Source organism: Scyliorhinus torazame, chromosome 2 (assembly GCF_047496885.1).
Source record: "Scyliorhinus torazame isolate Kashiwa2021f chromosome 2, sScyTor2.1, whole genome shotgun sequence".
NCBI lineage: Eukaryota > Metazoa > Chordata > Chondrichthyes > Carcharhiniformes > Scyliorhinidae > Scyliorhinus > Scyliorhinus torazame.
Window position 1 is genome coordinate 120,019,793 of NC_092708.1, and position 25,295 is coordinate 120,045,087.

The window sequence follows — 25,295 nt, forward strand, 5'->3', positions numbered from 1 at the left end:
TCTTCTGCTGAGGAGGAAGGAACTACAGGCGAGGTTTGATCTTCTATCCATGGGAAAGGCAGTTCGGCAGCTGAGGCAGTATCAACCCCATCCCCCTACCATGAGTATGGGGACACAAGCCACTTGTTGGCGAGCCAGCTCTGCCAGCAGGCGGCAGAGAAAAAGATTGTTTGGGTCAGGGATAGGACGGGAGAGCTGGTGGTGGCACTGGAACAGCAGAACAAGGTTTTTGAAGAGTTCTACAGGGATCTGCATGAAGTAGAGCCACCGGAGGATGCGTTGGATATGGGGGAGATTTGTGCGGCGATTGGAGTGTCCAGAAGCAGGAGGGGGCAGGGTTGGAGGAGCCAGTGGGGTGGAGGAAGTGCTTGTGTCGATCGGGAGAATGCAGACGAGCAAGGCACCAGGGCCGGATGATTTTCCGGTGGAATTTTATAAAAAGTTAAAGGATACGTTGGCGCTGCTGTTTGTGGAAATGTTTGAGGATACAATGGTCAGGTGGGTATTGTCAGAGACAATGGGTCCGGCATCCATTTCATTGCTGCTTAAATAGGATAAGGATCAAGTGGAGTGTGGGTCCGACAGGCCCATATCTCTGTTGAATGTGGATGCCAAGATCTTGGCAAAGGTGCTGACGCTTAGATTGGAGTTGTGCCTTTCGATGGTGATTGGGAGATCAGGCGGGTTTAAGAAAGGGCAGGCAGTTGTCGTCAAATGTACAGCTGATTTTGAATGTGCTGATTTCTCCAGCAGAAGGAAGGGAGTTGGAGATGGTGGCATCACTGGATGCAGAGAAGGTGCTTGATCGGGTGGAGTGGAGTAATCTGTTTGCTGTGCTGCAGAGGTTTGGGATTGGGCCTAAGTTTGTGGAAATTGTTGTATAAGGATCCAATGGCATGTGTGCGAACAAATTAAATGAATTCAGGGTACTTTCCATTGCACAGGGAAAGAGGTAGGGCTGTCCTATGTCCTCCCTCTGTTTGCACTGGTGCCATAGTGTTAAGGGGCTCAGATAAATGGAAGGGGATAGTGGGGGGAGGCGGTGGAGTATAGGGTGTCCCTATACGTTGGTGATCTGCTGTTGTATATTTCGGTCCGGAGTCTTTTGTGGGGGATGCAGTACGACTGCTTAGAAGATTTGGGGCATTTTCAGGCTACAAGCTGAACTTGGGTAAAAGTGAGTGTTTTGTAGCATCTTCTCCAGGGGTGGGTTTAGAGTGGGGGTGTTGTCATTTCAGGTGGCAACAATCCATTTCAGGTATTTCAAAGTGCAGGTGGCCTTGGATTGGGCGCGGTTTCGTAAGATGAACTTTACGAGTCTGTAGATAGGGTTAAGGTGGATCTACTGAGGTGGGATAGTCTTCCCCTGTCGTTCGCAGGTCGGGTGCAGGTGGTGAAGATGAATATTTTGCCGTTTTTATTTCAGTACTTGCCGGTCTTTTTGCCTAAATTGCTTTTTAAGGGTGTGGACAGGTTGGTTTCATCGTTTGTCTGGGCAGGTAAGGTGGCTAGGATTAGGAAGACTGTACTTTGGAGGGGCAGCAGGGGCTGGGCCATTCGAACTCCTTGCACTATTATTGGGTGGCGAATACAGGGAAGGTGTGGGGCTGGAGTAGGGCGATGGAGGCTTTGTGGGTGAGGAGGGAGGCAGGTTCCTGTAGGGAGTTGGGGTTGCAGGTGCTGACAACTGCGCCATTCACGTTTACCCCAGGTCGATATTCGGGGAGTCCTGTGGCGGTGGCCACGCTGAAAATATCGGCAGCACTTGAGGTTAGGGGCGGGGTCGAGGTTGCTGCCGATCTGAGGGAACCATGGGTTCGATCTGGGGCGGATGGGTGCGAGGTTTCGGGGATGGGAAGAAAAGGGGGTGAAGGACTTATTCTTGGAAGGCGGTTCGCAAGTTTGGAGGATTGGGGGTGAAGTTTGGGTTCCCACATGGGGAGGGTTTTAAGTACATGCAGGTGCAGAATTTTGTAAAAATGTTTTTCCAACCTTTCTGGTAGCACCTTCTCCTCGTTACTGGAGAAGGTGTTGTCGGTAATGAGGCTGGAGGGTGGAGTTGTCTCAGCGGTTTATGGGAGGATTTTGGAAGAAGGGGTGTCCCTGGAGGGGCTTCAAGGCCAAGGGAGGAGGAGTTTGGGTTGGCACTGGAGGAGGGATTGTGGTGTGAGGTGCTGCAGAGAGTGAATGCCTCGACCTCAAGTGCGAGGCTGAAGTTGATTCAGCTACACAAGACGCACCTGACATAGTTAAGAATGAGCTGGTTATTTGAGGGGTAGAGTATATTTGTGAGCGGTGTGGAGGGGCCCTGCCCGAAGTTTGCAACATTTTGGAGGTCGTTGTCCAACATCACGTCAGCAGTCTTACATGTGGATTTGGAGTCTGGTCCCCTTGGGGCCACATTCGGAGTGTTAGACCGGCTAGAGCTGCAGACAGGAGGGGAAAAGATGTTTTAGCCTTCATCTTGCTGATTGCTTGTAGCCAGGTTTGTTGAGGTGGGCTACTCCACCCTGTTGTCTTGGTGTGGCTGGGGGATCTAATGGAGTTCCTGCATTTAGAGAAGGTGAAGTTTGCCCTAAGAGGGACAAATGAGGGGTTCCACAAGATATGTTATTCTGCCTTTCGGGGAGCGAGTTACCGTCAACTGTTTGGGGTGGGGGGTGGGGGTTGATTGGTGATATGGGGAGAGCGGGGTGGGGCTTTGTGCTGGGTTTATTTTATTGTGTGTTATAATGTTTTGTAAATGTTAAAATGTTAACACATGATTAAAAATATTTTAGAAAATATAGGAAGGACACCAACTCACCAGGATGATACGGGGGATGATAAAATGCCGTTGAGGAGAGACTTTCGGCACTAGAATAGTTTCAGTATAGCAGAGAATGCTGATGAGAATTAATGAAGGTTTAAAGTTATCAAGAATTATCATCAAGTGAATAGGGAAGGTCCATTTCCTCTGATTGGAGAAGCAGTGATAAGAGGACATCAACTTAAAAATTCTTCAGGAGGGAATAGAGAAGTTAAGGAAATTTATTGTTAGAATGTGGAATACTCAATCACAGGGAGTGGTAGAGGCAGAAACCAGCTTAATTTCCCAATGCAAAATTGGATAGATGTTTGAAATAGAGGAAAATACAAGGCTTTGGAGCAAGAACAGGGCTCTGGGAATTGTTTTGAACTGCCACAGCAAAGAATTCTCTGGCACGCCAAAAGGCCTTTTGCTGTGTTGAAAATGTCAAAGGTTGTAAATTATCTGCTAACACATTTTGAGTACAGGTTGAATATCTTTATCCAAAACCCTCAGAGCCAATGTTTATTGGATTTCAGATAATTTTGGTTTCTGGATACCGCATATAGGCCTACTTGCATTACAATGGCCAAAGCTTAGGCTAGCTAGACTGAATTAAATTAAATGACTAGAAAAATAAGAGGTACCACTGAAAATCAAAAACAGGGTGTAGTTGGCGAGATTAGTGTTGGTTCAGGTTAGGTCCTAGACTACCTGTGCCAAAGATTGTTGAAGTTTAAAAAAAAAAGAGTGGGTTTTGGATGTGTTCCGTTTTCAGATTTACAGATAAAGGATGCTTGACCTGTACTAAATTCTCAAGTTGTTTATTATCTACTTTGTTTAATTATGATTAATTAGAGTGCGGAATGATTGAATTAACTGCATTAAAAATGATCTGCCAAAAATATATCAATTTACATTGTCGTTACCTGAATATTTTCATAGTCATCCCCTGCTTCAAACGACTCCTTCTGTTTGAACCTGGATGGAGGCTGCCTTTTAACTTTTAAAGCAAGTTGGGCTCTGGCTTTGTGTGAACTCGTATCTAATCGCTTGGTTTCTGGAACAGCCTCATCAAAATCTGAAATGTCAAAATAATTTACAATGGCATTTGAAATTTTAGAAGTTCGTAAAATATCAAATTTTTAGACAGGGTTCGGGTTAAAGTTAAACCCAAGGGGGAAAAATCTTAATCTGGTTCTTTTTTGGTTTCAACCCTGCCTTCAGAACTTGCGCATATAATCAAAACTCCATTGAAATACAAGAATGTTCCATTGGTGAAGATATAATTTCTGAAAGTGACAATAAAATGAGACTATAATCTGCTTCCTCCAGTGATTCAGGTGAATGTGAAAGACTCCTGGCAATAATTTGGAGAAACAGGGTTTTCTTCCAGTATACCCTCTTGACCAACAAAATCTAACTAACTTGTCCGTCATTATTGTAGTTCACATAGTGTATGAAGCACTCTGGTACTGTATTCTGCAACACACACCCACCGAGGTGAAAGTTCCATGCAAACACGCAAGGCCTCATCTACTCCTGCCACCCCCAAAACTGAAAGTACCCTTCTCCACTAAGACAAATATTGACACCCATTTGTCACTGCTCTTCCTTGGGCCCTCACTCAGCCCTCCTCACCAAAGTCCCTTTCCCCCTTCCACTCACTTTGCCATCTGCCTCTCCTGCTTTTCTTTAATTTATCTCATTCTGCACGATCATAGAATTTATACAGTACAGAAGGCGGCCATACGGCCCATCGAGCCTGCACCTACCCTCTGAAACAACACTCTACCTAGGCCCACTCCCACGCCCTATCCCCGAAACCCCACCTAATCTTTGAAAACTACAGGACAATTAAGCATAGCCAATACACCTAATCTGCACATTTTTGGACGATGGGAGGAAACCCGAGCACTCAGGAGGAAACCCATGCAGACACGGGGAGAATGTGCAAACTCCACACAGTCGCCAAAGTCTGAATCATACCTGGGTCTCTGGAGCTGAGGCAGCAGTGCTAACCACTGTGCCACTATGCCGCCCTAGCCCAATGACTGCCTGGACTCCACAGAGAGCATTTCGCACGGGCTTCGGGACTTCGATTTTGGGACCAAATGCGGGTCCCAAGGTCACACTTTCCAGAAATAAGAATGATTCAGTGATCTTCCCAGAGGCAGCCACCTGATGCTGCTAGCTCAATCAAAGGCTGCCATTTAGAGAGCCAGATATGGCTACGGCAGGTGGAAAGGTGGAAGATCATGAGTGCCTTTGAGGTGAAAAGATAATTATTTTGTTTTTGGGGGGGGGGGGGGGGGGGGGGGGGGGGGAAGAAACAGGCGGTGGTGGCAAGCCCGAGTGGGGGGGAAACCCCTCCATTTGGATCGTTGGAGCCATAGGTGTGGCATTGATGCCCATGGCCCCCTCTTGAAGGCTCTGCTTCTGACAGCCATTAAGTTAGGGGTTCTAAAACGGTAATACAACAAAGTAAATATTCCTGGGTCAAATAAGACAGCACAAAGTAACCACAAAGATATTTTCCAAAACCGCAACTATCTTTGGTCCCCATAACTCAATGTCTTTCCAATCCTCTTCATTCAATGTTCCTTAATAAAACATTATAAACTAACACTCTTACATTAGCTAACAAGTAGATATATTTGGGACTTCCGGGTGCGGCGATGACCAGCTGAGTCGCACGTTTCGGCAGCTCCCGGTGAAACGGACTTTTGGGCTCTTGATAGGAGCCCGAACGGCAATTTTGACGGCTAAAAACACTGTGCGGTAAACCAGAAGGGAATCCCCCCTGGATACGGATGAAAAAAGGAGGAGAAAGTGGCCGGATTGCAGTGGATCCTTTAGAACAGCGGCAAGGAAGGCAAGCAAAAACCAAGATGGCGTCGGAAGGTGGCAGTTTAACATGGGGCCCCGAACAACAAGAGTTCTTGAAATGCTGTGTGGAAGAGCTCAAAAAGGAAATGAAGAAAGAGCTGTTGGCCCCGATACTACAGGCGATCGAAGGACTAAAGGAGGAACAAAAGACCCAGGAGCGGGAGCTTCGGGTCGTGAAGGCAAAGGCAGCCGAGAATGAGGACGACATACAGGGCCTGGTGGTGAAGACGGAGACGCATGAGGCACATCAGAAACGATGTGTGGCTAGGTTGGAGGCACTGGAGAACAACGCAAGGAGGAACAACCTGAGGATTCTTGGTCTTCCTGAAGGTGCGGAGGGAGCGGACGTCGGGGCATATGTGAGCACGATGCTGCACTCGTTAATGGGAGCGGAGGCCCCAGCGGGTCCGTTGGAGGTGGAGGGAGCATACCGAGTGATGGCGCGAGGACCGAGAGCAGGAGAAATTCCCAGAGCCATAGTGGTGAGATTCCTCCGTTTTAAGGATAGAGAAATGGTCCTTAGATGGGCAAAGAAAACTCGGAGCAGTAAATGGGAGAACGCGGTGATCCGCGTTTATGAAGACTGGAGTGCGGAGGTGGCGAGAAGGAGGGCGAGCTTTAATCGGGCCAAGGCGGTGCTTCATAAAAAGAAGATAAAATTTGGAATGCTGCAACCGGCAAGACTGTGGGTCACATATCGAGGGAGGCACCACTACTTTGAGACGGCGGATGAAGCGTGGACTTTTATTGTGGAAGAAAAACTGGAATGAGCGGGTTATTAAAAAGAACGTTTGAACAAAGTGGTGGGGCGAATGTGGGGGGTTAAAAAGGGGGGAAAGAGGAGTTTTATGTACTAATCCTGCGATGTGGTAACTTTTCTCTCTTCCACAGGTGGTGATGGGGGGAGGAGGGGAGGTGGAGGAGATGGGGCGTTGGCCATTGGGGCGGGGCCAAGGGAGAAGCGCGGGCTTGGATCCCGCGCTATGATAATCATGGCGGGAATAGAGAAGCAGGAAGGAGGGGGCGTCGCACGGTGCGAGCCGAGGTCATGGGGGGAAGCAGAGGTCGGCCAGAGTTTGCTGACTTCTGGGAGCAACATGGGGGGAGTAATTACGCTAGCGGGGGATCTAGCGGGGCGGGGTGGGAGGGGGGAATTACTGGGTTGCTGCTGCTGGGGAGAGGGGGGAGCTGGTATGGGAGGGGATGGGCGGGGGGGGCACCGCCTGGGGGAGATACAGCTGCGTGGGAACCGGGTGAGGAGCTGGAAAAAGGGGACGGCTAATCGACAAGGGGGAGGGGGTAGGAAGCCCCCCAACCCGGCTGATCACGTGGAACGTGAGAGGGCTGAACGGGCCGATAAAGAGGGCACGGGTACTCGCACACCTTAAGAAACTTAAGGCAGATGTGGTTATGTTACAGGAAACGCACCTGAAACTGATAGATCAGGTTAGGCTACGCAAAGGATGGGTGGGGCAGGTGTTCCATTCGGGGCTAGATGCAAAAAACAGGGGGGTGGCTATATTAGTGGGGAAGCGGGTAATGTTCGAGGCAAAGACTATAGTGACGGATAACAGGGGCAGATACGTGACAGTGAGTGGCAAACTACAGGGGGAGACGGTGGTTTTGGTAAACGTATATGCCCCGAACTGGGATGATGCCAATTTTATGAGGCGGATGCTCGGACGCATTCCGGACCTAGAGATGGGAAAGCTGATAATGGGGGGAGATTTTAATACGGTGTTGGAATCAGGGCTGGATAGGTCGAAGTCCAGGACTGGAAGGAGGCCGGCAGGAGCCAAGGTACTTAAAGATTTTATGGAGCAGATGGGAGGTGTAGACCCGTGGAGATTTAGCAGACCTAGGAGTAAGGAGTTCTCGTTTTTCTCCTATGTCCATAAAGTCTACTCGCGAATAGACTTTTTTGTGCTGGGAAGGGCGTTGATCCCGAAGGTGAGGGGAACGGAGTATACGGCTATAGCCATTTCGGATCACGCTCCACACTGGATAGACTTGGAGATAGGGGAGGAAACAGGAGGGCGCCCACCCTGGAGAATGGACATGGGACTAATGGCAGATGAGGGGGTGTGTCTAAGGGTGAGGGGGTGCATTGAAAAGTACTTGGAACTCAATGATAATGGGGAGGTCCAGGTGGGAGTGGTCTGGGAGGCGTTGAAGGCGGTGGTTAGAGGGGAGCTGATATCAATAAGGGCACATAAAGGGAAGCAGGAGAGTAAGGAACGGGAGCGGTTGCTGCAAGAACTTTTGAGGGTGGACAGACAATATGCGGAAGCACCGGAGGAGGGACTGTACAGGGAAAGGCAAAGGCTACATGTAGAATTTGACTTGCTGACTACGGGCACTGCAGAGGCACAATGGAGGAAGGCACAGGGTGTACAGTACGAATATGGGGAGAAGGCGAGCAGGTTGCTGGCACACCAATTGAGGAAAAGGGGAGCAGCGAGGGAAATAGGGGGATTGAGGGATGAGGAAGGAGAGATGGAGCGGGGAGCGGAGAGAGTGAATGGAGTGTTCAAGACATTTTATAAAAAATTATATGAAGCTCAACCCCTGGATGGGAGGGAGAGAATGATGGGCTTCTTGGATCGGCTGGAATTTCCCAAGGTGGAAGAGCAGGAAAGGGTGGGACTGGGAGCACAGATCGAGGTAGAAGAAGTGGTGAAAGGAATTAGGAGCATGCAGGCGGGAAAGGCCCCGGGACCGGATGGATTCCCAGTCGAATTTTATAGAAAATATGTGGACTTGCTCGCCCCGGTATTGACGAGGACCTTTAAGGAGGCAAAGGAAAGGGGACAACTGCCCCCGACTATGTCTGAAGCAACGATATCGCTTCTCTTAAAGAAGGAAAAGGACCCGCACCGGGTCCTATAGACCTATTTCCCTCCTAAATGTGGATGCCAAGATCCTGGCCAAGGTAATGGCAATGAGAATAGAGGAATGTGTCCCGGGGGTGGTCCACGAGGACCAAACTGGGTTTGTGAAGGGGAGACAGCTGAACACGAATATACGGAGGCTGTTAGGGGTAATGATGATGGCCCCACCAGAGGGGGAAACGGAGATAGTAGTGGCGATGGATGCCGAGAAAGCATTTGATAGAGTGGAGTGGGATTATTTGTGGGAGGTGTTGAGGAGATTTGGTTTTGGAGAGGGGTATGTTAGATAGGTGCAGCTGTTGTATAGGGCCCCGATGGCGAGCGTGGTCACGAATGGACGGGGATCTGCATATTTTCGGCTCCATAGAGGGACAAGGCAGGGATGCCCTCTGTCCCCATTATTGTTTGCACTGGCGATTGAGCCCCTGGCGATAGCGTTGAGGGGTTCCAAGAAGTGGAGGGGAGTACTTAGAGGGGGAGAAGAGCACCGGGTATCTTTGTATGCGGACGATTTGCTACTATACGTGGCAGACCCGGCGGAGGGGATGCCAGAAATAATGCGGATACTTGGGGATTTTGGGGATTTTTCAGGGTATAAACTGAACACGGGGAAAAGTGAGTTGTTTGTGGTACATCCAGGGGAGCAGAGTAGAGAAATAGAGGACCTACCGTTGAGGAAGGTAACAAGGGGCTTTCGTTACCTGGGGATCCAGATAGCCAAGAATTGGGGCACATTGCATAGGTTAAATTTAACGCGGTTGGTGGAACAAATGGAGGAGGATTTCAAGAGATGGGATATGGTATCCGTGTCACTGGCAGGGAGGGTGCAGGCGGTTAAGATGGTGGTCCTCCCGAGATTCCTCTTTGTGTTTCAGTGCCTCCCGGTGGTGATCACAAAGGCTTTTTTTTTAAAGGATTGAAAAGAGCATCATGGGTTTTGTGTGGGCCGGGATGACCCCGAGAGTGAGGAAGGGATTCTTACAGCGTAGCAGGGATAGGGGGGGGGCTGGCACTACCGAGCCTAAGTGAGTATTATTGGGCCGCTAATATTTCAATGGTGAGTAAGTGGATGGGAGAGGAGGAGGGAGCGGCGTGGAAGAGATTAGAGAGGGCGTCCTGTAGGGGGACTAGCCTACAGGCTATGGTGACAGCCCCATTGCCGTTCTCACCGAGGAACTACACCACAAGCCCGGTGGTGGTGGCTACACTGAAGATTTGGGGACAGTGGAGACGGCATAGGGGAAAGACTGGAGCCTTGGGGGGGTCCCCGATAAGAAACAACCATAGGTTTGCCCCGGGGGGAATGGATGGGGGAATATGGAATGTGGCAAAGAGCAGGAATAACGCAACTGAAAGATCTGTTTGTGGATGGGAAGTTCGCGAGTCTGGGAGCGCTGACCGAGAAATATGGGTTGCCCCAAGGGAATGCATTCAGGTATATGCAACTGAGGGCTTTTGCGAGGCAACAGGTGAGGGAATTCCCGCAGCTCCCGACACAAGAGGTGCAGGACAGAGTGATCTCAAAGACATGGGTGGGGGATGGTAAGGTGTCAGATATATATAGGGAAATGAGGGATGAAGGGGAGACCATGGTAGATGAACTAAAAGGGAAATGGGAAGAAGAGCTGGGGGAGGAGATCGAGGAGGGGCTGTGGGCAGATGCCCGAAGCAGGGTAAACTCGTCGTCCTCGTGTGCCAGGCTAAGCCTGATTCAGTTTAAGGTATTACACAGGGCGCATATGACTGGAGCACGGCTCAGTAAATTTTTTGGGGTGGAGGATAGGTGTGCGAGGTGCTCGAGAAGCCCAGCGAATCATACCCATATGTTTTGGTCATGCCCGGCACTACAGGGGTTTTGGATGGGGGTGACAAAGGTGCTTTCAAAAGTAGTGGGGTCCGGGTCGAAACAAGCTGGGGGTTGGCTATATTTGGGGTTGCACAAGAGCCGGGAGTGCAGGAGGCGAGAGAGGCCGATGTTTTGGCCTTTGCGTCCCTAGTAGCCCGGCGCAGGATATTGTTAATGTGGAAAGAAGCCAAGCCCCCGGGGGTGGAGACCTGGATAAATGACATGGCAGGGTTTATAAAGCTAGAGCGGATTAAGTTCGTTCTAAGGGGGTCGGCTCAAGGGTTCACCAGGCGGTGGCAACCGTTCGTCGAATACCTCGCAGAAAGATAGATGGAATGGAAAAAAGAAGGCAGCAGCAGCAGCCCAGGATCGGGGGGGGGGGGGGGGGGGAGGAGGAGGAACCAGAAGGACTCTCAGGGTTGTTAATATATACTGTATAATATGTATAGGTCGTTGCGACAGATAATTATATATTGGACTGTTAAATTATATTTTTGGAGAGTGTTACTTGTAATAAGGCAGTTGCCAATTAGGGTTAGTTTTCATTTTTGTTATTTATTATTTATTCATTTTTTGTTTATAAAATAGGTCATTGTTATTTGTGTTGGTATAATATTGTGTAACGGATGCACAATGTACTGTGTTGGTTGACCAAAAATTTTCAATAAAATATTTATTTAAAAAAAAGTAGATATATTTGTCTCATGGCAACATCAGACAACACCTTGCCCGAGGCATTTTAAAAAATTAATTCAAAGGATGTGGGCTTCGTTGGTTAGGCCAACATTCATTGTTCATCCCTAATTGCTCTTGAGAAGTCTGTGGTGAGCTGCAGATAACAGCAAATCTTCCTTTCAGGCTCTTTTGGATTGGGCATTGGGGGAAAAGAGCAGTTTTCACTGTGCAAAAATCATATTAGCTGGAATAGCTTTAACTCTCATTCGGAAGGTCAGAAGGAAAACTCCAGTACACTATGGGTACACTGAGGGGGGTTGATCAGTGGTTAAACATAGTAAACACTTCAAATGCTCATCAGACACTTTAAACATACATCATCATGCAGGCACATGTTTACTTAACTTTTGTACTTTGCTCTCACGTTTAATAATTTTTTGAGAATCCTTTTAAATTGCTTAACAATTTATCTTAGTGCACCAACTTACCACAGGTTTTGTAAGTGTTGCTATATTCCCATTCCATTCCAGCTTTGGAGGCTTCACAGAAAAAAAAAGGAAAATATATTGTAATGGTTACATGTTTAAGGACGAGAAGCACCATTGATTAACATGTTTCGCTATAGAAAAAAAATAATTTGGAGTGGACTGGAACAAGAGGTTACCACATTTTCAATTCATTCACGAGTTCTTAATCTGGAGTTTATTAAAACTGAAGACATGAAAAGAACCATTTCCTGACAGCTCAATGGGTCCGTTGCTAAAGTGGTCTCAATCAAACGCCTAAGCACAGCTTCCGTCACAGAAACACCACAAAATGTCACTATCATACCTGACAGAAATGAGAATTATTAGACATATTGTTGTGGCAGATTAACCTGCATTTGCCTTTGCTGTGCGTGATTAGGAATACCAGATGCAAGCCTTTTTGGACAAAAGTTAAGAAAGGTATTCCATCGCCAATATTGGTATTCATTGCTTCTTAAGTGAAGTCCTCATTATTAGCTTGTCCTCAACAATATTACAATCCCAGACCAGACTCCAGCAGTGGCTAGGAAACTGGACCAACACCACCAAATTTTATTTTATTTTGCAAGACGCTGCAGAAAGAGTACTTCGCTCCAGGACTGATTGCAAGAAATAGGGATTTGGTATTTTAAAACACAACTTTATTGACACAATATTAAACTCTAACATCACATCTGAAAATAGCTTACTACTCAATACAGTAAACACAATACCCTTAATTATAATCTCTATTCACGATTAAACAAGAAAGGAAAAACATACATCTCTCAATCTCTCCTACATTTTTATTTTTAAATTTAATTTATTAATTAATTAACGCAATGTCAATTAGAGGGATGCTGTGCTCTGACTGTGAGATGAGGCAGGTCCGGGAGGCTTCCAGTGTCCTGGATGGCTACATCTACAGAAAGTGCACCCAACTAGGGCTCCTCACAGACTGCATGGTTCGATTGGAGCAGTAGTTGGATGCACTTAGGAGCATGCAGGTGGCGGAAAGTGTCATAGATAACCGTTATATAGATGTGGTCACACCCAAGGTGCAGGCAGAGATGGGTGACCACCTGAAGGGGCAGGCAGTCAGTGCAGGAATCCCCTGTGGTTGCCCCCCCTCTCGAACAGGTATACCGCTTTGGATACTGTTGGGGGGAATAGTCTATCTGGCGAAAACAGCAGCAGCCAGAGCAGTGGCACCACGGCTGGCTCTGATGTTCAGAAGGGAGGGTCAAAGCACAGAAGAGCAATAGTCATAGGGGACTCTATAGTCAGGGGCACAGATAGGCGCTTCTGTGGACGTGGAAGAGATTCCAGGATGGCATGTTGCCTCCCTGGTGCCAGGGTCCAGGATGTCTCTGAACGGGTAGCGGGCATCCTGAACGGGGAGAGCAAACAGGCAGAGGTCATGGTACATACTGGTACTAACGACATAGGCAGGAAAAGGGATGAGGTCCTGCAGCAGGAGTTCAGGGAGCTAGGCAGAAAGTTAAAAGACAGGACCTCTAGGATTGTAATCTCGGGATTATTCCCTGTGCCACGTGCCAATGAGGCTAGAAATAGGAAGATCGAGCAGCTAAACACGTGGCTAAACAGCTGGTGGAGGAGGGAGGGTTTCAGTTATCTGGACCACTCGGAGCTCTTCCGGGGAAGATGGGACCTGTATAAGAAGGACGGGTTGCATCTAAACTGGAGAGGCTTGCGAGTGTCGCACGGGAGGGTTTAAACTAGTATGGCAGGGGGTGGGCACCGGAGCAATAGGTCAGACGGTGAAAAAATTGAGTGAGAACTAGGGAATAGGGCCAGTATGGCTCTGAGGAAGAGCAGATAGGCAGATGAAAACAGCAGGACTGGTGGCCTGAAGTGCATTTGTTTTAATGCAAGAAGTATAACAAATAACGCAGATGAACTTAGAGCTTGGATTAGTACTTGGAACTATGATGTTGTTGCCATTAGAGACCTGGTTGAAGGAAGGACAGGATTGGCAGCGAAACATTCAGGGATTCAGATATTTCAGGTGGGATAGAGGGGGAGGTAAAAAGGGTGGAAGAGTTGCACTACTGGTTAGGGAGAGCATCACAGCTGTACTGCGGGAGGACACCTCAGAGGGCAGCGAGGCTATATGGGTAGAGATCAGGAATAAGAAGGGTGCAGTCACAATGGTTTACTACAGTCCTCTTAACAGCCAGCGGGAATCAGAGGAGCAGATAGGTAGACAGATTTTGGAAATGAGTAAAAGCAACGGGGTTGTTGTGTTGGGAGACTTTAACTTCCCCAATATCGACTGGGACTCACTCAGTGCTAGGGGCTTAGACGGGGCAGAGTTTGTAAGGAGCATCCAGGAGGACTTCTTAAAACAATATGTAGATAGTCCAACTCGGGAAGGGGCTATATTGGACCTGATATTGGGGAATGAGCCTGGCCAGGTGGTAGAAGTTTCAGTAGGGGAGCATTTAACAGTGACCACAATTCAGTAAGTTTTAAAGTGCTGGTGGACAAGGATAAGATTGGACCTAGGGTGAATGTGCTAAATTGGGGGAAGGCTAAGTATAACGATATTAGGCAGGAACTGAAGAACCTAGATTGGGGGCAGATGTTCGAGGGTAAATCAATATCTGACATGTGGGAAGCTTTCAAATGTCAATTGAAAGGAATTCAGGTCCGGCATGTTCCTGTGCGGAAGAAGGATAAATATGGCAAATTTCGGGAACCTTGGACAACAAAAGATATCATAGGTCTCGTCAAAAAGAAAGAAGAGGCATTTGTCAGGTCTAGAAGGCTGGGAACAGACAAAGCTTGTGTGGAATATAAGAAAAGTAGAAGGTACACAAGCAAGGAGTCAGGAGGGCTAAAAGGGGTCACGAAAAGTCATTGGCAAATAGGGTTAAGGAAAATCCCAAGGCTTTTTACACGTACATAAAAAGCAGGAGGATAGCCAGGAAAAGGGTTGGCCCACTGAAGTACAGGCGAGGGAATCTATGTGTGGAGCCAGAGGAAATGGGCGAGGTACTAAATGAATACTTTGCATCAGTATTCACCAAAGAGAACAGTACGAAGTCTTACAACACCAGGTTAAAGTCCAACAGGTTTGTTTCGATGTCACTAGCTTTCGGAGCGCTGCTCCTTCCTCAGGTGAATCCTGAGGAAGGAGCAGCGCTCCGAAAGCTAGTGACATTGAAACAAACCTGTTGGACTTTAACCTGGTGTTGTAAGACTTCGTACTGTGCTCACCCCAGTCCAACGCCGGCATCTCCACACCAAAGAGAAGGAATTGGTGGATGTTGAGTCTGGAGAAGGGTGCGTTGATAGCCTGGGTCAGATTGAAATCCAAAAAGACGAGGTGTTGGGCGTCTTGAAAAATATTAATGTGGAAAAGTCCCCAGGACCTGATGGGATCTATCCCAGAATACTGAAGATGGCAAGAGAAGAAATTGCTGAGGCCTTAACAGAAATCTTTGGATCCTCACTGTCTTCGGGTGATGTCCTGGAGGACTGGAGAATAGACAATTTTTGTAAGGGCCACGAAGAATCCAGCACGAGTTTTAAGGATACAAAATAATAACGTTTATTTACTATAACAATATATACATAACAGTAGCAGTAACTTCCCTTGCTACCTTCTCCTTCCTGCTGGTTCCTGAACTGGCCAGCTTATTTATACTAGGAGTTTCTCCGCCCCCCCTCATTGGGGAAGTTCATACTCCCATAGGATTGTGGGATAGTCATTAGTCCCCAGCCAATCGTAAGTAGGCAGGTTATAACACTAATGTTGTTCCTTTGTTTAAGAAGGGTAGCAAGGATAATCCAGGGAACTACAGGCCGCTGAGCATACGTCAATGGGAGGGAAATTACTGGAGAGAATTCTTCGAGACAGGATCTACTCCCATTTGGAAGCAAGTGGACGTATTAGCGAGAGGCAGCACGGTTTGGTGAAGGGGAGGTTGTGTCTCACTAACTTGATAGAGTTAAAGATGGTTGATGCAGGTAGGGCAGTGGATGTTGTCTATATGGATTTCAGTAAGGCCTTTGACAAGGTCCCTCATGGCAGACTGGTACAAAAGGTGAAATCACACCGGGTCAGAGGTGAGCTGGCAAGGTTACAGAACTGGCTAGGTCAGAGAAGGCAGAGAGTAGCAATGGAAGGGTGTTTTTCTGATTGAAGGGCTGTGACTAGCGGTATTCCGCAGAAATCAGTGCTGGGACCTTTGCTATTCGTGGTATATACAAATGATTTGTAGGAAAATGTAACTGGTCTGATTAGTAAGTTTGCGGATGACACAAAGGTTGGTGGAATTGCGGATAGCAATGAGGACTGTCAGAGGATACAGCAGGATTTAGATCGTTTGGAGACTTGGGCAGAGAGATGGCAGATGGAGTTTAATCCGGACAAATGTAATGCATTTTGGAAGGTCTAAAACAGGTAGGGAATATACAGTGAATGGTAGAACCCTCAAGAGTATTGACAGTCAGAGAGATCTAGGTGTACAGGTCCACAGGTCACTGAAAGGGGCAACACAGGAGGAGAAGGTAGTCAAGAAGGCATGTGGCATGCTTGCCTTCATTGGCCGGGGCATTGAGTATTGTTGGAGCTGTATAGAAACTCAGTTAGGCCACACTTGGAGTATAGTGTACAATTCTGGTCGCCACACTACCAGAAGGATGTGGAGGCTTCAGAGAGGATGAGGAAGAGATTTACCAGGATGTTGCCTGGTATGAAGGGCATTAGCTATGAGGAGCGGTTGAATAAACTCGGTTTGTCCTCACTGGAACGAAGGAGGTTGAGGGGCGACCTGATAGAGGTCAACAAAATTATGAGGGGCATAGACAGAGTGGATGGTCAGAGACTTTTTCCCACGGTGGATGGGTCAATTACTCAGGACCATAGGTTTAAGGTGCGAGTGGCAAGGTTTAGAGGAGATGTACGAGACAAGTTTTTTTTACACAGATGGTAGTGGGTGCCTGGAACTCGCTACCGGAGGAGGTGGTGAAAGCAGGGACGATAGTGACGTTTAAGGGGTATTTTGACAAATACATGAATGGGATGGGAATAGAGGGATACGGACTCTGGAAGTGTAGAAGATTTTAGTTTAGACGGGCAGCATGGTCGGCGCAGGCTTGGAGGGCCGAAGGGCCTGTTCCTGTGCTGTACTTTTCTTTGTTCCTTGTCCTTTGTACATCGCAATGGCACAGAATAATACTTGCATTCCAGAACAGATTCGGCTCCTGTCAGAACCCCTGTAGACTCTGGCTGGAAAACTTCAAAAAGCTTTTTCCAACTGGTTTATTTCAGCTTCCCACTTGTCCTCAGACAAGTCTGAACTACTTTAAATACTATTAATCTTTTGCTGCTTTAAATACTATTAATCGATTTCTTTAAACTATCCTACTGAGAGAGCAAAAGGCCGTACTTGTCTTTTTGAGTAGCCAGATCAGAACTCAACTCCAAACCTTTCTCAAAATGTCTGAATACAGTAGCTGCACCCACCAATGACAATATCTCCCCAAGCTGAAAATAAATTAACTCCCCAGGGTGAAAACAAATTAACCCTCCAGGGACTCTCTTCACCCCCCCCTCCCCCCCAGTCAATCAACAGTGCATGAGCCCAGGCTTTTTACTTTGCTTAAATTCACCTCTGGCTCCTAAAAGCTTTCTGGTCTTGCAAAACATAACTACTGCAGTCAAACACACCAATCCAGGCTTCCAACGCCCAAATTGCCAAATATTTACAAATCCAATATATCTAATATTCTGCATTCGTCTCAACAAGCAGTCAACAATAAGCATAAGTTTATAAGTTATAGGAGCAGAATTAGACCATTTGGCCATTGAGGCTGTTCCACCTTTCGATCATGGCTGATCTCATCCTGGCCTTAACTCCACTATCCTGCCCATTCTCCATAACCCATCAACCCATTACTGATTAAAAATCTCTCTAACTCCTCAAATTTATTCTGTTCCAGCATCCACCCCACAGATTCACAACCCATTGGGTGAAGTAGTTTCCCCTCAACTCCTTTTAAATTTTCTACCTCTTATCCTAAGACCTCTCATTCCAGAATGCCCCACAAGAGGAAGCATTCACTCCAAGTATACTTTATCCTTTGAATCATCTTGCATTGCTCAATTTGATCTCCCCTCATTCTTCTAAACTCTAGAGCATATAGGCCTTAACTGTTCAATCTCTCTTAGACCATAAGATATCGGATCAGAATTAGGCCACTCGGCCTATCGAGTCTGCTCTGCCATTCAATCATGGCTGATATTTTTCTCATCCCCATTCTCCTGCCTTCTCCCCTTAACCCCTGATCCTCTTGCTAATCAAGAACCTATCTATCTCTGACTTAAAGATACTTGGTGATTTGGCCTCCACAGCCTTTTGTGACAAAGAGTTCCACAGATTCACCACCCTCTGGCTGAAGAAATTCCTCCTCATCTCTGTTTTAAAGGATAGTCTCTTTAATCCAAGATGGTGTCCCCTGGTTCTAGTTTTTCCTCCAAGTGGAAACATCCTCTCCACGTCCACTCTATCCAGGTCTCCAAGTTTCAATAAGATCCCCCCTCATCCTTCTAAACTCCGAGTACAGACCCAGAGTCCTCAACCGTTCCTCATACGACAAACTCTTCATTGCAGGGATCATTCTTATGAACCTCCTCTGGACACATTCCAAGGCCAGTACATCCTTCCTTAGTTATGGGGCCTAAAACTGCTCAGCACACTCCAAATGAGGTCTGACCCAGAACGTAGGTGCATGATTCGTTGGTCCCCGCCCACACTTTTCACACTTGTCTACCACCCCCTGACAGAACCCACTCATTCTTTTTTTTTTTTTTTTAATTATAAATTTAAAGCACCCAATTATTTATTTTTCCAATTAAGAGGCAATTTAGCGTGGCAATCCACCTACCCTGCACATCTTTGTGTTGTGGGGGTGAAACCTACGTAGATATGGGGAGAGTTAGCAAACTCCACACGGACAGTGGCCCAGGACCAGGATGCGAACCCTGGTCCTCAGCGCTGTAGTCCCAGTGCTAACCACAGTGCCATACGCCGCCCTCTCATTCTTGCCCGTGTCATACGAAGCCCGTGTACCACTTGAATTGTATCGGGCTCATCCCTGCGCACAAGGATGCATTTACCCTTCGTAGCACCTCACTGCATATTCCCCAGTTTATCTCCCCTCCCAGCTCACCTTCCCACTGCTCCTTAATCGTCACCAGCTGCTCACCTTCCTGTTCTCCCAGCCACCTGTATATGTCTCGGCCCTGCCCCCCCTTTCACATCCGTAAGCAACAGCCGCTCCAGCAGGGTGGACCTCGGCAACCTGGGGAACTCTTTCCAAACCTTCCGCGCAAAGACCCTTATCTGCGGGTACCTAAACTCACTTCCTCTCGGGAGCTCTACCCTCTCCTTCATTCATCTATACTGACAAACCCTTCTTCCAAATACAAATCCCTCACCTTAACGAGCCCCACTTCTTATACAAGCCATCAATCCCCCTGGCTCAAAACCATAGTTTTCACACAACAGCGTTAACACCGATATCCCCCTCTATCCTAAAGTGCCTTCTCAGCTGGTTCCAGATCCACCCCGTGGACGACATCACCGGGCTCTCCGAGTATCTGTTTGGGGTCATTGGCAACGCCGCAGTCCCATAGCCCTTAAGATGGACCCCCTACAGGATTCCTCCTCCATCCTAATCCATTCTACTCCTTCTCCTTCCCACCATCGCCTCACCTTGTCCACATTTGTCATCTAAGAGTAGTGTACCAGGTTCGGGAACGTTAACCCTCCCTGCTGCATCTGTAACAGGGTCCGTTTAACCCTTGGCACCTTCCCTGCCCATACAAAGTCCAAAATAAGATTACTGTTCAGTAAGGTCCCAAAGATTTGAAAAGGTGTGAGATGCCAGAAAGATATCTGCAGTAGTGCTAAGGTTTGTGAGAAATTACTACAGTTTGGGAGACATTATTTGAAATATTTGTTGAATTTTGTAAATTCCTTTAAGACAAATGAAACCTGAAGAGAGAGAGGTGTAAAACCTGAAAGTGAAACCTTGAGAGCAGCAGTGGAAGGAAAGCAGAATTTAAAAGAAGATTTGAAAGTGTGACTTTTGAAAGCGGAATATGAAATCACTCATGTAGAAGCCGGAGTTCAGTGTGACAGTGTGGTTCACAGGATAAGAATCATTTTGGGGATTTTGAGGAGAAATCCACAGACATTCACTTGGGTTCAGAGAAGAGTGTGTCTTACCACAGTCATCTTGGGTGTTTAAAAGGGACTATTGTAGCTTAAGATGTACTTTGTAATCCCTGTTGATCCCTAAGGCTGTGTATAATTCTTAAGATAAGGGGTGGAGTAATGGCATATTGTATCATAATCCAATTTTCTCAAGTGTAATAAATGTCTCTTTCTTGTTGTTAAAATTAATCCTGTGACACTTCCTCCACGTTTTACAAAAAAAAGTAAAGTTATGGTCATTTGAATTAGGGTTCCATTCTGGGATCTTCTCGTCCAGTAATATCAACTGGGATCCGAACAATCAACTATAAATAGTTTAAACAAGAACAAACTAAGGGTCCTTCCTGTTTATTCCCTTATTTCCCCTTTCTTTTATTTTGCCAAACTCATTTTTGATCCATGGATGATTAACGAACATGTGTCTTTGAGTCAAGCAGTAGAGAGGAGCAAGGAAAAAGTTACAGGAGAGAACACTCTGCTGGTCTCTGCTAGTTTGAACAGGAGACCCCAGACTTTTCGGCACGAGAGAGAGAGAGAATGGGTGGGACTTGGTTTGATTGATTGGCTGATAGCTAAAGAATTGGCTAAAAGGCCATACCCTGCCTCGTAACAAATGGATTGGATCTGAACCCAGTGGGAGGAAGGGCAGCATGGTAGCACAGTGGATGGGCGGCACGGTAGCACAATTGCTTCACAGCGCCAGGATCCCAGGTTCGGATTCCCGGCTCAGGTCACAGTCTGTGCGGAGCCTGCGCGTTGTCGCCACATCTGCATGGCTTTCCTCCGGGTGCTCCGGTTTCCTCCCACAAGTCCCGAAACTGTGCCTGTTAGGTGAAGTGGACATTCTGAATTCTCACTCAGTGTACCCGAACAGGCGCCAAAATGTGGCATTAAGGGATTTTCACAGTAACATAATTGCAGTGTTAATGTAAGCCTACTTGTGACACTAATAAAAATTATTCTCAGAGACCTCAGGAAGCTCATTTTTCTCCAGGAAGGCTGAGTGCTGTATTCCTGAAGCTGCAGAGAACCTGAATGAATGAATCTACAGGAAAATCATTACAGACTGCAAACAAAGACCAGGCCCCGCCCTCTCTCTCCAGAAAACCTGTGAGTGATGTGTTTCTGAAACTACAGAGACCTGAATGAATCTACGGTAAAAAAAACATCAAACTGAAAGCACAGTTTGAAGTAGTAAGGTGCTGGAAACAAATATCCCTTTGACTTGTGATTTTCACCCCCCTCCTCCCCTTTGTGTTGATCCGTCTTGTGTGTAGCGGGTAGGGGGGGGGGGGCAAGTTAAAATGGGGAATTAGATAATAGTTAAACAATTGTATTTGTTGCACATAGTTCTTGTTATTACTAAAAAAGTAATTGTGTTTAAACTTACAAACCTGGTGACTGTAATTATTGGGCAGCCAAGGGCCAAAGACTTTGGGTAGTTTTCCAAGAACTATTGGTTAATTCACTTGTGTTGTGACTCCGGGAGAAGTGGGGCTGGAAGCGACCGCACACTAGCCCAGAGTGTCGTAATACATAACATTCTCGATCTAACTAAACATGTAATTAAATTCAAAATTAGGTATGTCCTAAAATCCCACGTCAGTAAAACAAATCTAATTCACCATCCAGAAACGAAAGTACTGTAGCGCATAACACTTCAGCTGATATTCCCAGCTCCACACACAAACACTCACATGCCAACATCAAGGGTGTGACAGAAGATCTGAGCAGAGGAAACAACAGTGATTCTGCCAATGCCTTCCTGTCATTCAAAAGTATCTGACCTCACCACTTTGCACACCAATCTCCTCTTTCAACTATTTAATCAAATCTATCTCTCGTGGATGGAGAAGCATTTAAGTATATAATTGAGCAAAGACAGATGGCAGGTCAGAACATTGGACAAAAAATAAAGAACAAAGAATGGCAAAAATATTAATAAGGGAGGAAAATTTAGAACACGAGAAAAAGCTGGCTAGAAATATAAAGATGGATAATGAGTTTCTATAGATATTTAAATAAGAGTTAACAAAGTGCATGTTGGTCTGTCTGGGAAATTAATAATGGAAAGTCAGAAGATGGCAGATGAATTGAATAGGCATTTTGCATTGGTCTTCATAAAGTATTCTCAGTCTCTTTGTCTAAGTCATTAATATAGATTGTAAACAGCTGGACCCATCATTGATCATTGCAGTACTTCATTAATTACAGTTTGTCAATTGGAAATGTCTCTTTATCCCTACTCTTTATTTCCTGTCGATTAACCAATCTTCTATCAATGCTAATACAAATAGTCGTTTGGTGGTACAGAAATTGATGCCGAAAAAGTAAATGTTGGAAAAGTTTTTCATATTGTACTCATTAGGAAAATCGCAAGAATACCAATGTCAGGGAAAACAACAACTTTATACTGTATGTCTCATACAGTAAGACGATCTACACATCCCGCTGCCTGGGGAAAGCGGGCAGCATAATCAAAGATCCCTCCCACCCGGCTTACTCACTCTTCCAACTTCTTCCATCGGGCAGGAGATACAGAAGTCTGAGAACACGCACGAACAGACTCAAAAACAGCTTCTTCCCCACTGTCACCAGACTCCTAAATGACCCTCTTATGGACTGACCTCATTAACACTACACCCCTGTATGCTTCATCCGATGCCGGTGCTTTGTAGTTACATTGTATACCTTGTGTTGCCCTATTATGTATTTTCTTTTCTTCCCTTTACTTCCCATGTATTTAATGATCTGTTGAGCTGCTTGCAGAAAAATACTTTTCACTGTACCTCGGTACACGTGACAATAAACAAATCCAATCCAATCCAAAAGCTTAAAAAAAAGTATTTTTTCAGCAGTACACAATGTTACTATTTCACCCCAATCCCACGAGCCCTCAACTTGTGCATTCACCTTTTGTGTGCCACTTTATCGAATGTCTTAGAAATCCAAGTATATTGCTTCCACCGGTTCCCCTTTATCAACTTTACTAGTTACATCCACAAAAAGCTCATTTTGTCAAACATCATTTCCCTTTCTGTAAAATCATGTTGTTTGACGATACTATGAGTTTCTAAGTATATTGTTCAGGCTTACTTTCTTAAGAACAGATCCCAACATTTTCCTAATGACTGCTGTCAGGTTACTGGTTCAGTTTTCTCCCACCCTCCTTTCTTGAATGGGAGTGAGGGTCTCTATGGTTTACTCTTGCTCCCATCTAATACTGAATTCTCTCAATGATACATACTTATATTAAACATTCATTCCTACCAGCATCCATGGAAGACAAAATTTGGCAAATCTGTCCTCATTGCTAGAACTCATATACATGGGGATGAGCAAATGTCACTAGGTGAGTTTCTCTTGCTGAGAGCCAGCAAAGAGATACGATTGTCTGAATAGCCTGCTTCTATGCTGTAACAATTCTAGTTTCCTATTCTATGATATTGCAAGGATCACTCTCCTTTATGTCCTACTTTTTACTATCTTTAGCTATGTATGGAGAATGTAATATGAAGACAGAAACGTTATGCACCTTGCAGGGTAATCTATCTCAGTCTACACAGTATGCTCCCCAACCAGCTATTCCTTTACATCGTGCAGAAGGGACAGCACCGGTAATTTATACTTTGGGGTAAATTTGGATGAAATGAGCTGACGCTGCACAGCATCAAGAAGGGTCCATCACAAAATTGTAATGCAAAGAGTCATACAGGGATATATCATATAAAAGGTCAAAATAAGGCTGCCCTTGATGCAATTTTAGAACAAAACATCTCATTCCAGTGGTCTGTGGAGTTGCTCCTCATAGAATTAAAGCAACTCTACAAGAGATTTTTATCTTTTTTATGGATTACAACTTACTTTGGCTTGTGTCAGCTTCCTCTTTACTGTAAATATCTTCAAATTGCTCCCGACTCTCAAACATCAGTTTCACTTTGTGCAGCTCATTATTGCTGTGTGATGGAGGCATTTGTCCAGTGGAATACAGTTCATATTTTAGTTCCAGTATCTAGAAAATACATGTGTTAATGGCAAGCTATTATTTCTTTCATATACTAATGCACTATGTACATAAAGAGCAACTGAATTTTAATTGTAGTTTTAACCTGATCATGTAATTCTTTCAGTTGTTTCGCATGATCTTTTTCTTGATCTTCCAGAACCTTTCTGTGATCCTCTTCTTTCTTAATAAATTCAATCTCTCTAAAAAATAGTAGTAAAATTAGATCATTTTATCACAGTACTAATTTTACGACCAGCACAAAAATTAATTCATTGGCTTTTGTCTTTTTGTTGCACACAATGCTGCACATGGATTTGTTTTGTTAGCCCCTCAAGATTAAAAACTGCAAACACAGAATATTTATTTAACCTTACATTTTACATAATTAACTTTCTTGGCATAAGAATTTGAAATATCCAAGAGCTCAACAACCATGTTCCAAAGAGCATTTAATATATGGCTGTACATATGCTGGTGATCCTCAATCAAGCTCGAAGTGATTGTCCCCCTTTTAAAAAATGTCACATCAATACATAACGCAGTGCTTTTACTAGGTGTCTGATCCATATAATTTTTTTAAACCAAGGTAGCTTTCATTGTTATCAACCATCCATGTACCAACCTGCATTGTCTTTTTATACTTTCCTCTCTCCATTAGCATGTTAACACTTGATCACCCTATAATCTTATTTAGGTACTCTGGAACTTGGGTTTTAGGACTGCTCTAAAATCCATTATATGGTGCTTATAAATCAATTCCGAGAATGTACCAGCTGTGGCCCAGTTGCCAGAATTCTCACCTCTGGGTTTTGGGTTCAAGTCCCAGTCCAGATTGAGCACACAAAACGAGAATTGTCACTCCAGTGCAGTAATGACGGGGCGAAGCATTGTCAGAGATGCCATCCTTTGGATGAATAGCTAAACCAAGGCCCTATCTGCTATCTGAGAGAGACATTAAAATATCCCAAAGTACTGTTCAAGGAAGAGCAGAGGCCTCAACTCCAGTGTGTTGACCAATATTTATTCCCCCAGCAAGGTCACTTAAACAGATTATCTGGTCATTATAACATTGCTGTGCACAAATTGGTTACTATATTTTCTACAACAGTGACTATACTTCAAAATACTTTATTGGCTGTAAAACATTTTGGCACGTCCTGAGGTTGTGAAAAGCTCCATTTAAATGCAAATGTTTTATTTCTGTTATCTGTGGTGAAATACCAATGATGAAGGGGGGTTGGGTTTAAAAGCAAAACACATCACCATATTACTGCTTACAAAGAGCAATACAGCACAGAAACAGGCCCTTCGGTCCACCAAGCCTGTGCCAATCCAGATTCCTTATTTAGGCTTGTTACTTATTGCCCAAACGATCTGCATCCCTCCATTCCCTGCCCATTCATATGTCTATCAAAATACATCTAAAAGTTGCTATCATGCCT

At 45.7% G+C, this 25,295-nt stretch overlaps 1 protein-coding gene across 2 annotated transcripts in view; it reads right to left on the bottom strand.

The window, feature by feature from the left end:
* Window positions 1–25,295, bottom strand: part of LOC140391485 (neurabin-1-like) — a 179,037-nt gene that overhangs the window by 30,278 nt on the left and 123,464 nt on the right. For both annotated transcript variants that reach the window (XM_072476014.1, XM_072476006.1), the window contains exons 10-13: window positions 23,957–24,053; window positions 23,712–23,859; window positions 11,578–11,628; window positions 3,718–3,869 (exon numbers count right to left, since the gene is read on the bottom strand). In XM_072476014.1, the coding sequence (XP_072332115.1) occupies window positions 3,718–3,869; window positions 11,578–11,628; window positions 23,712–23,859; window positions 23,957–24,053 (448 nt within the window). The remainder of the gene's footprint in view (window positions 1–3,717; window positions 3,870–11,577; window positions 11,629–23,711; window positions 23,860–23,956; window positions 24,054–25,295) is intronic.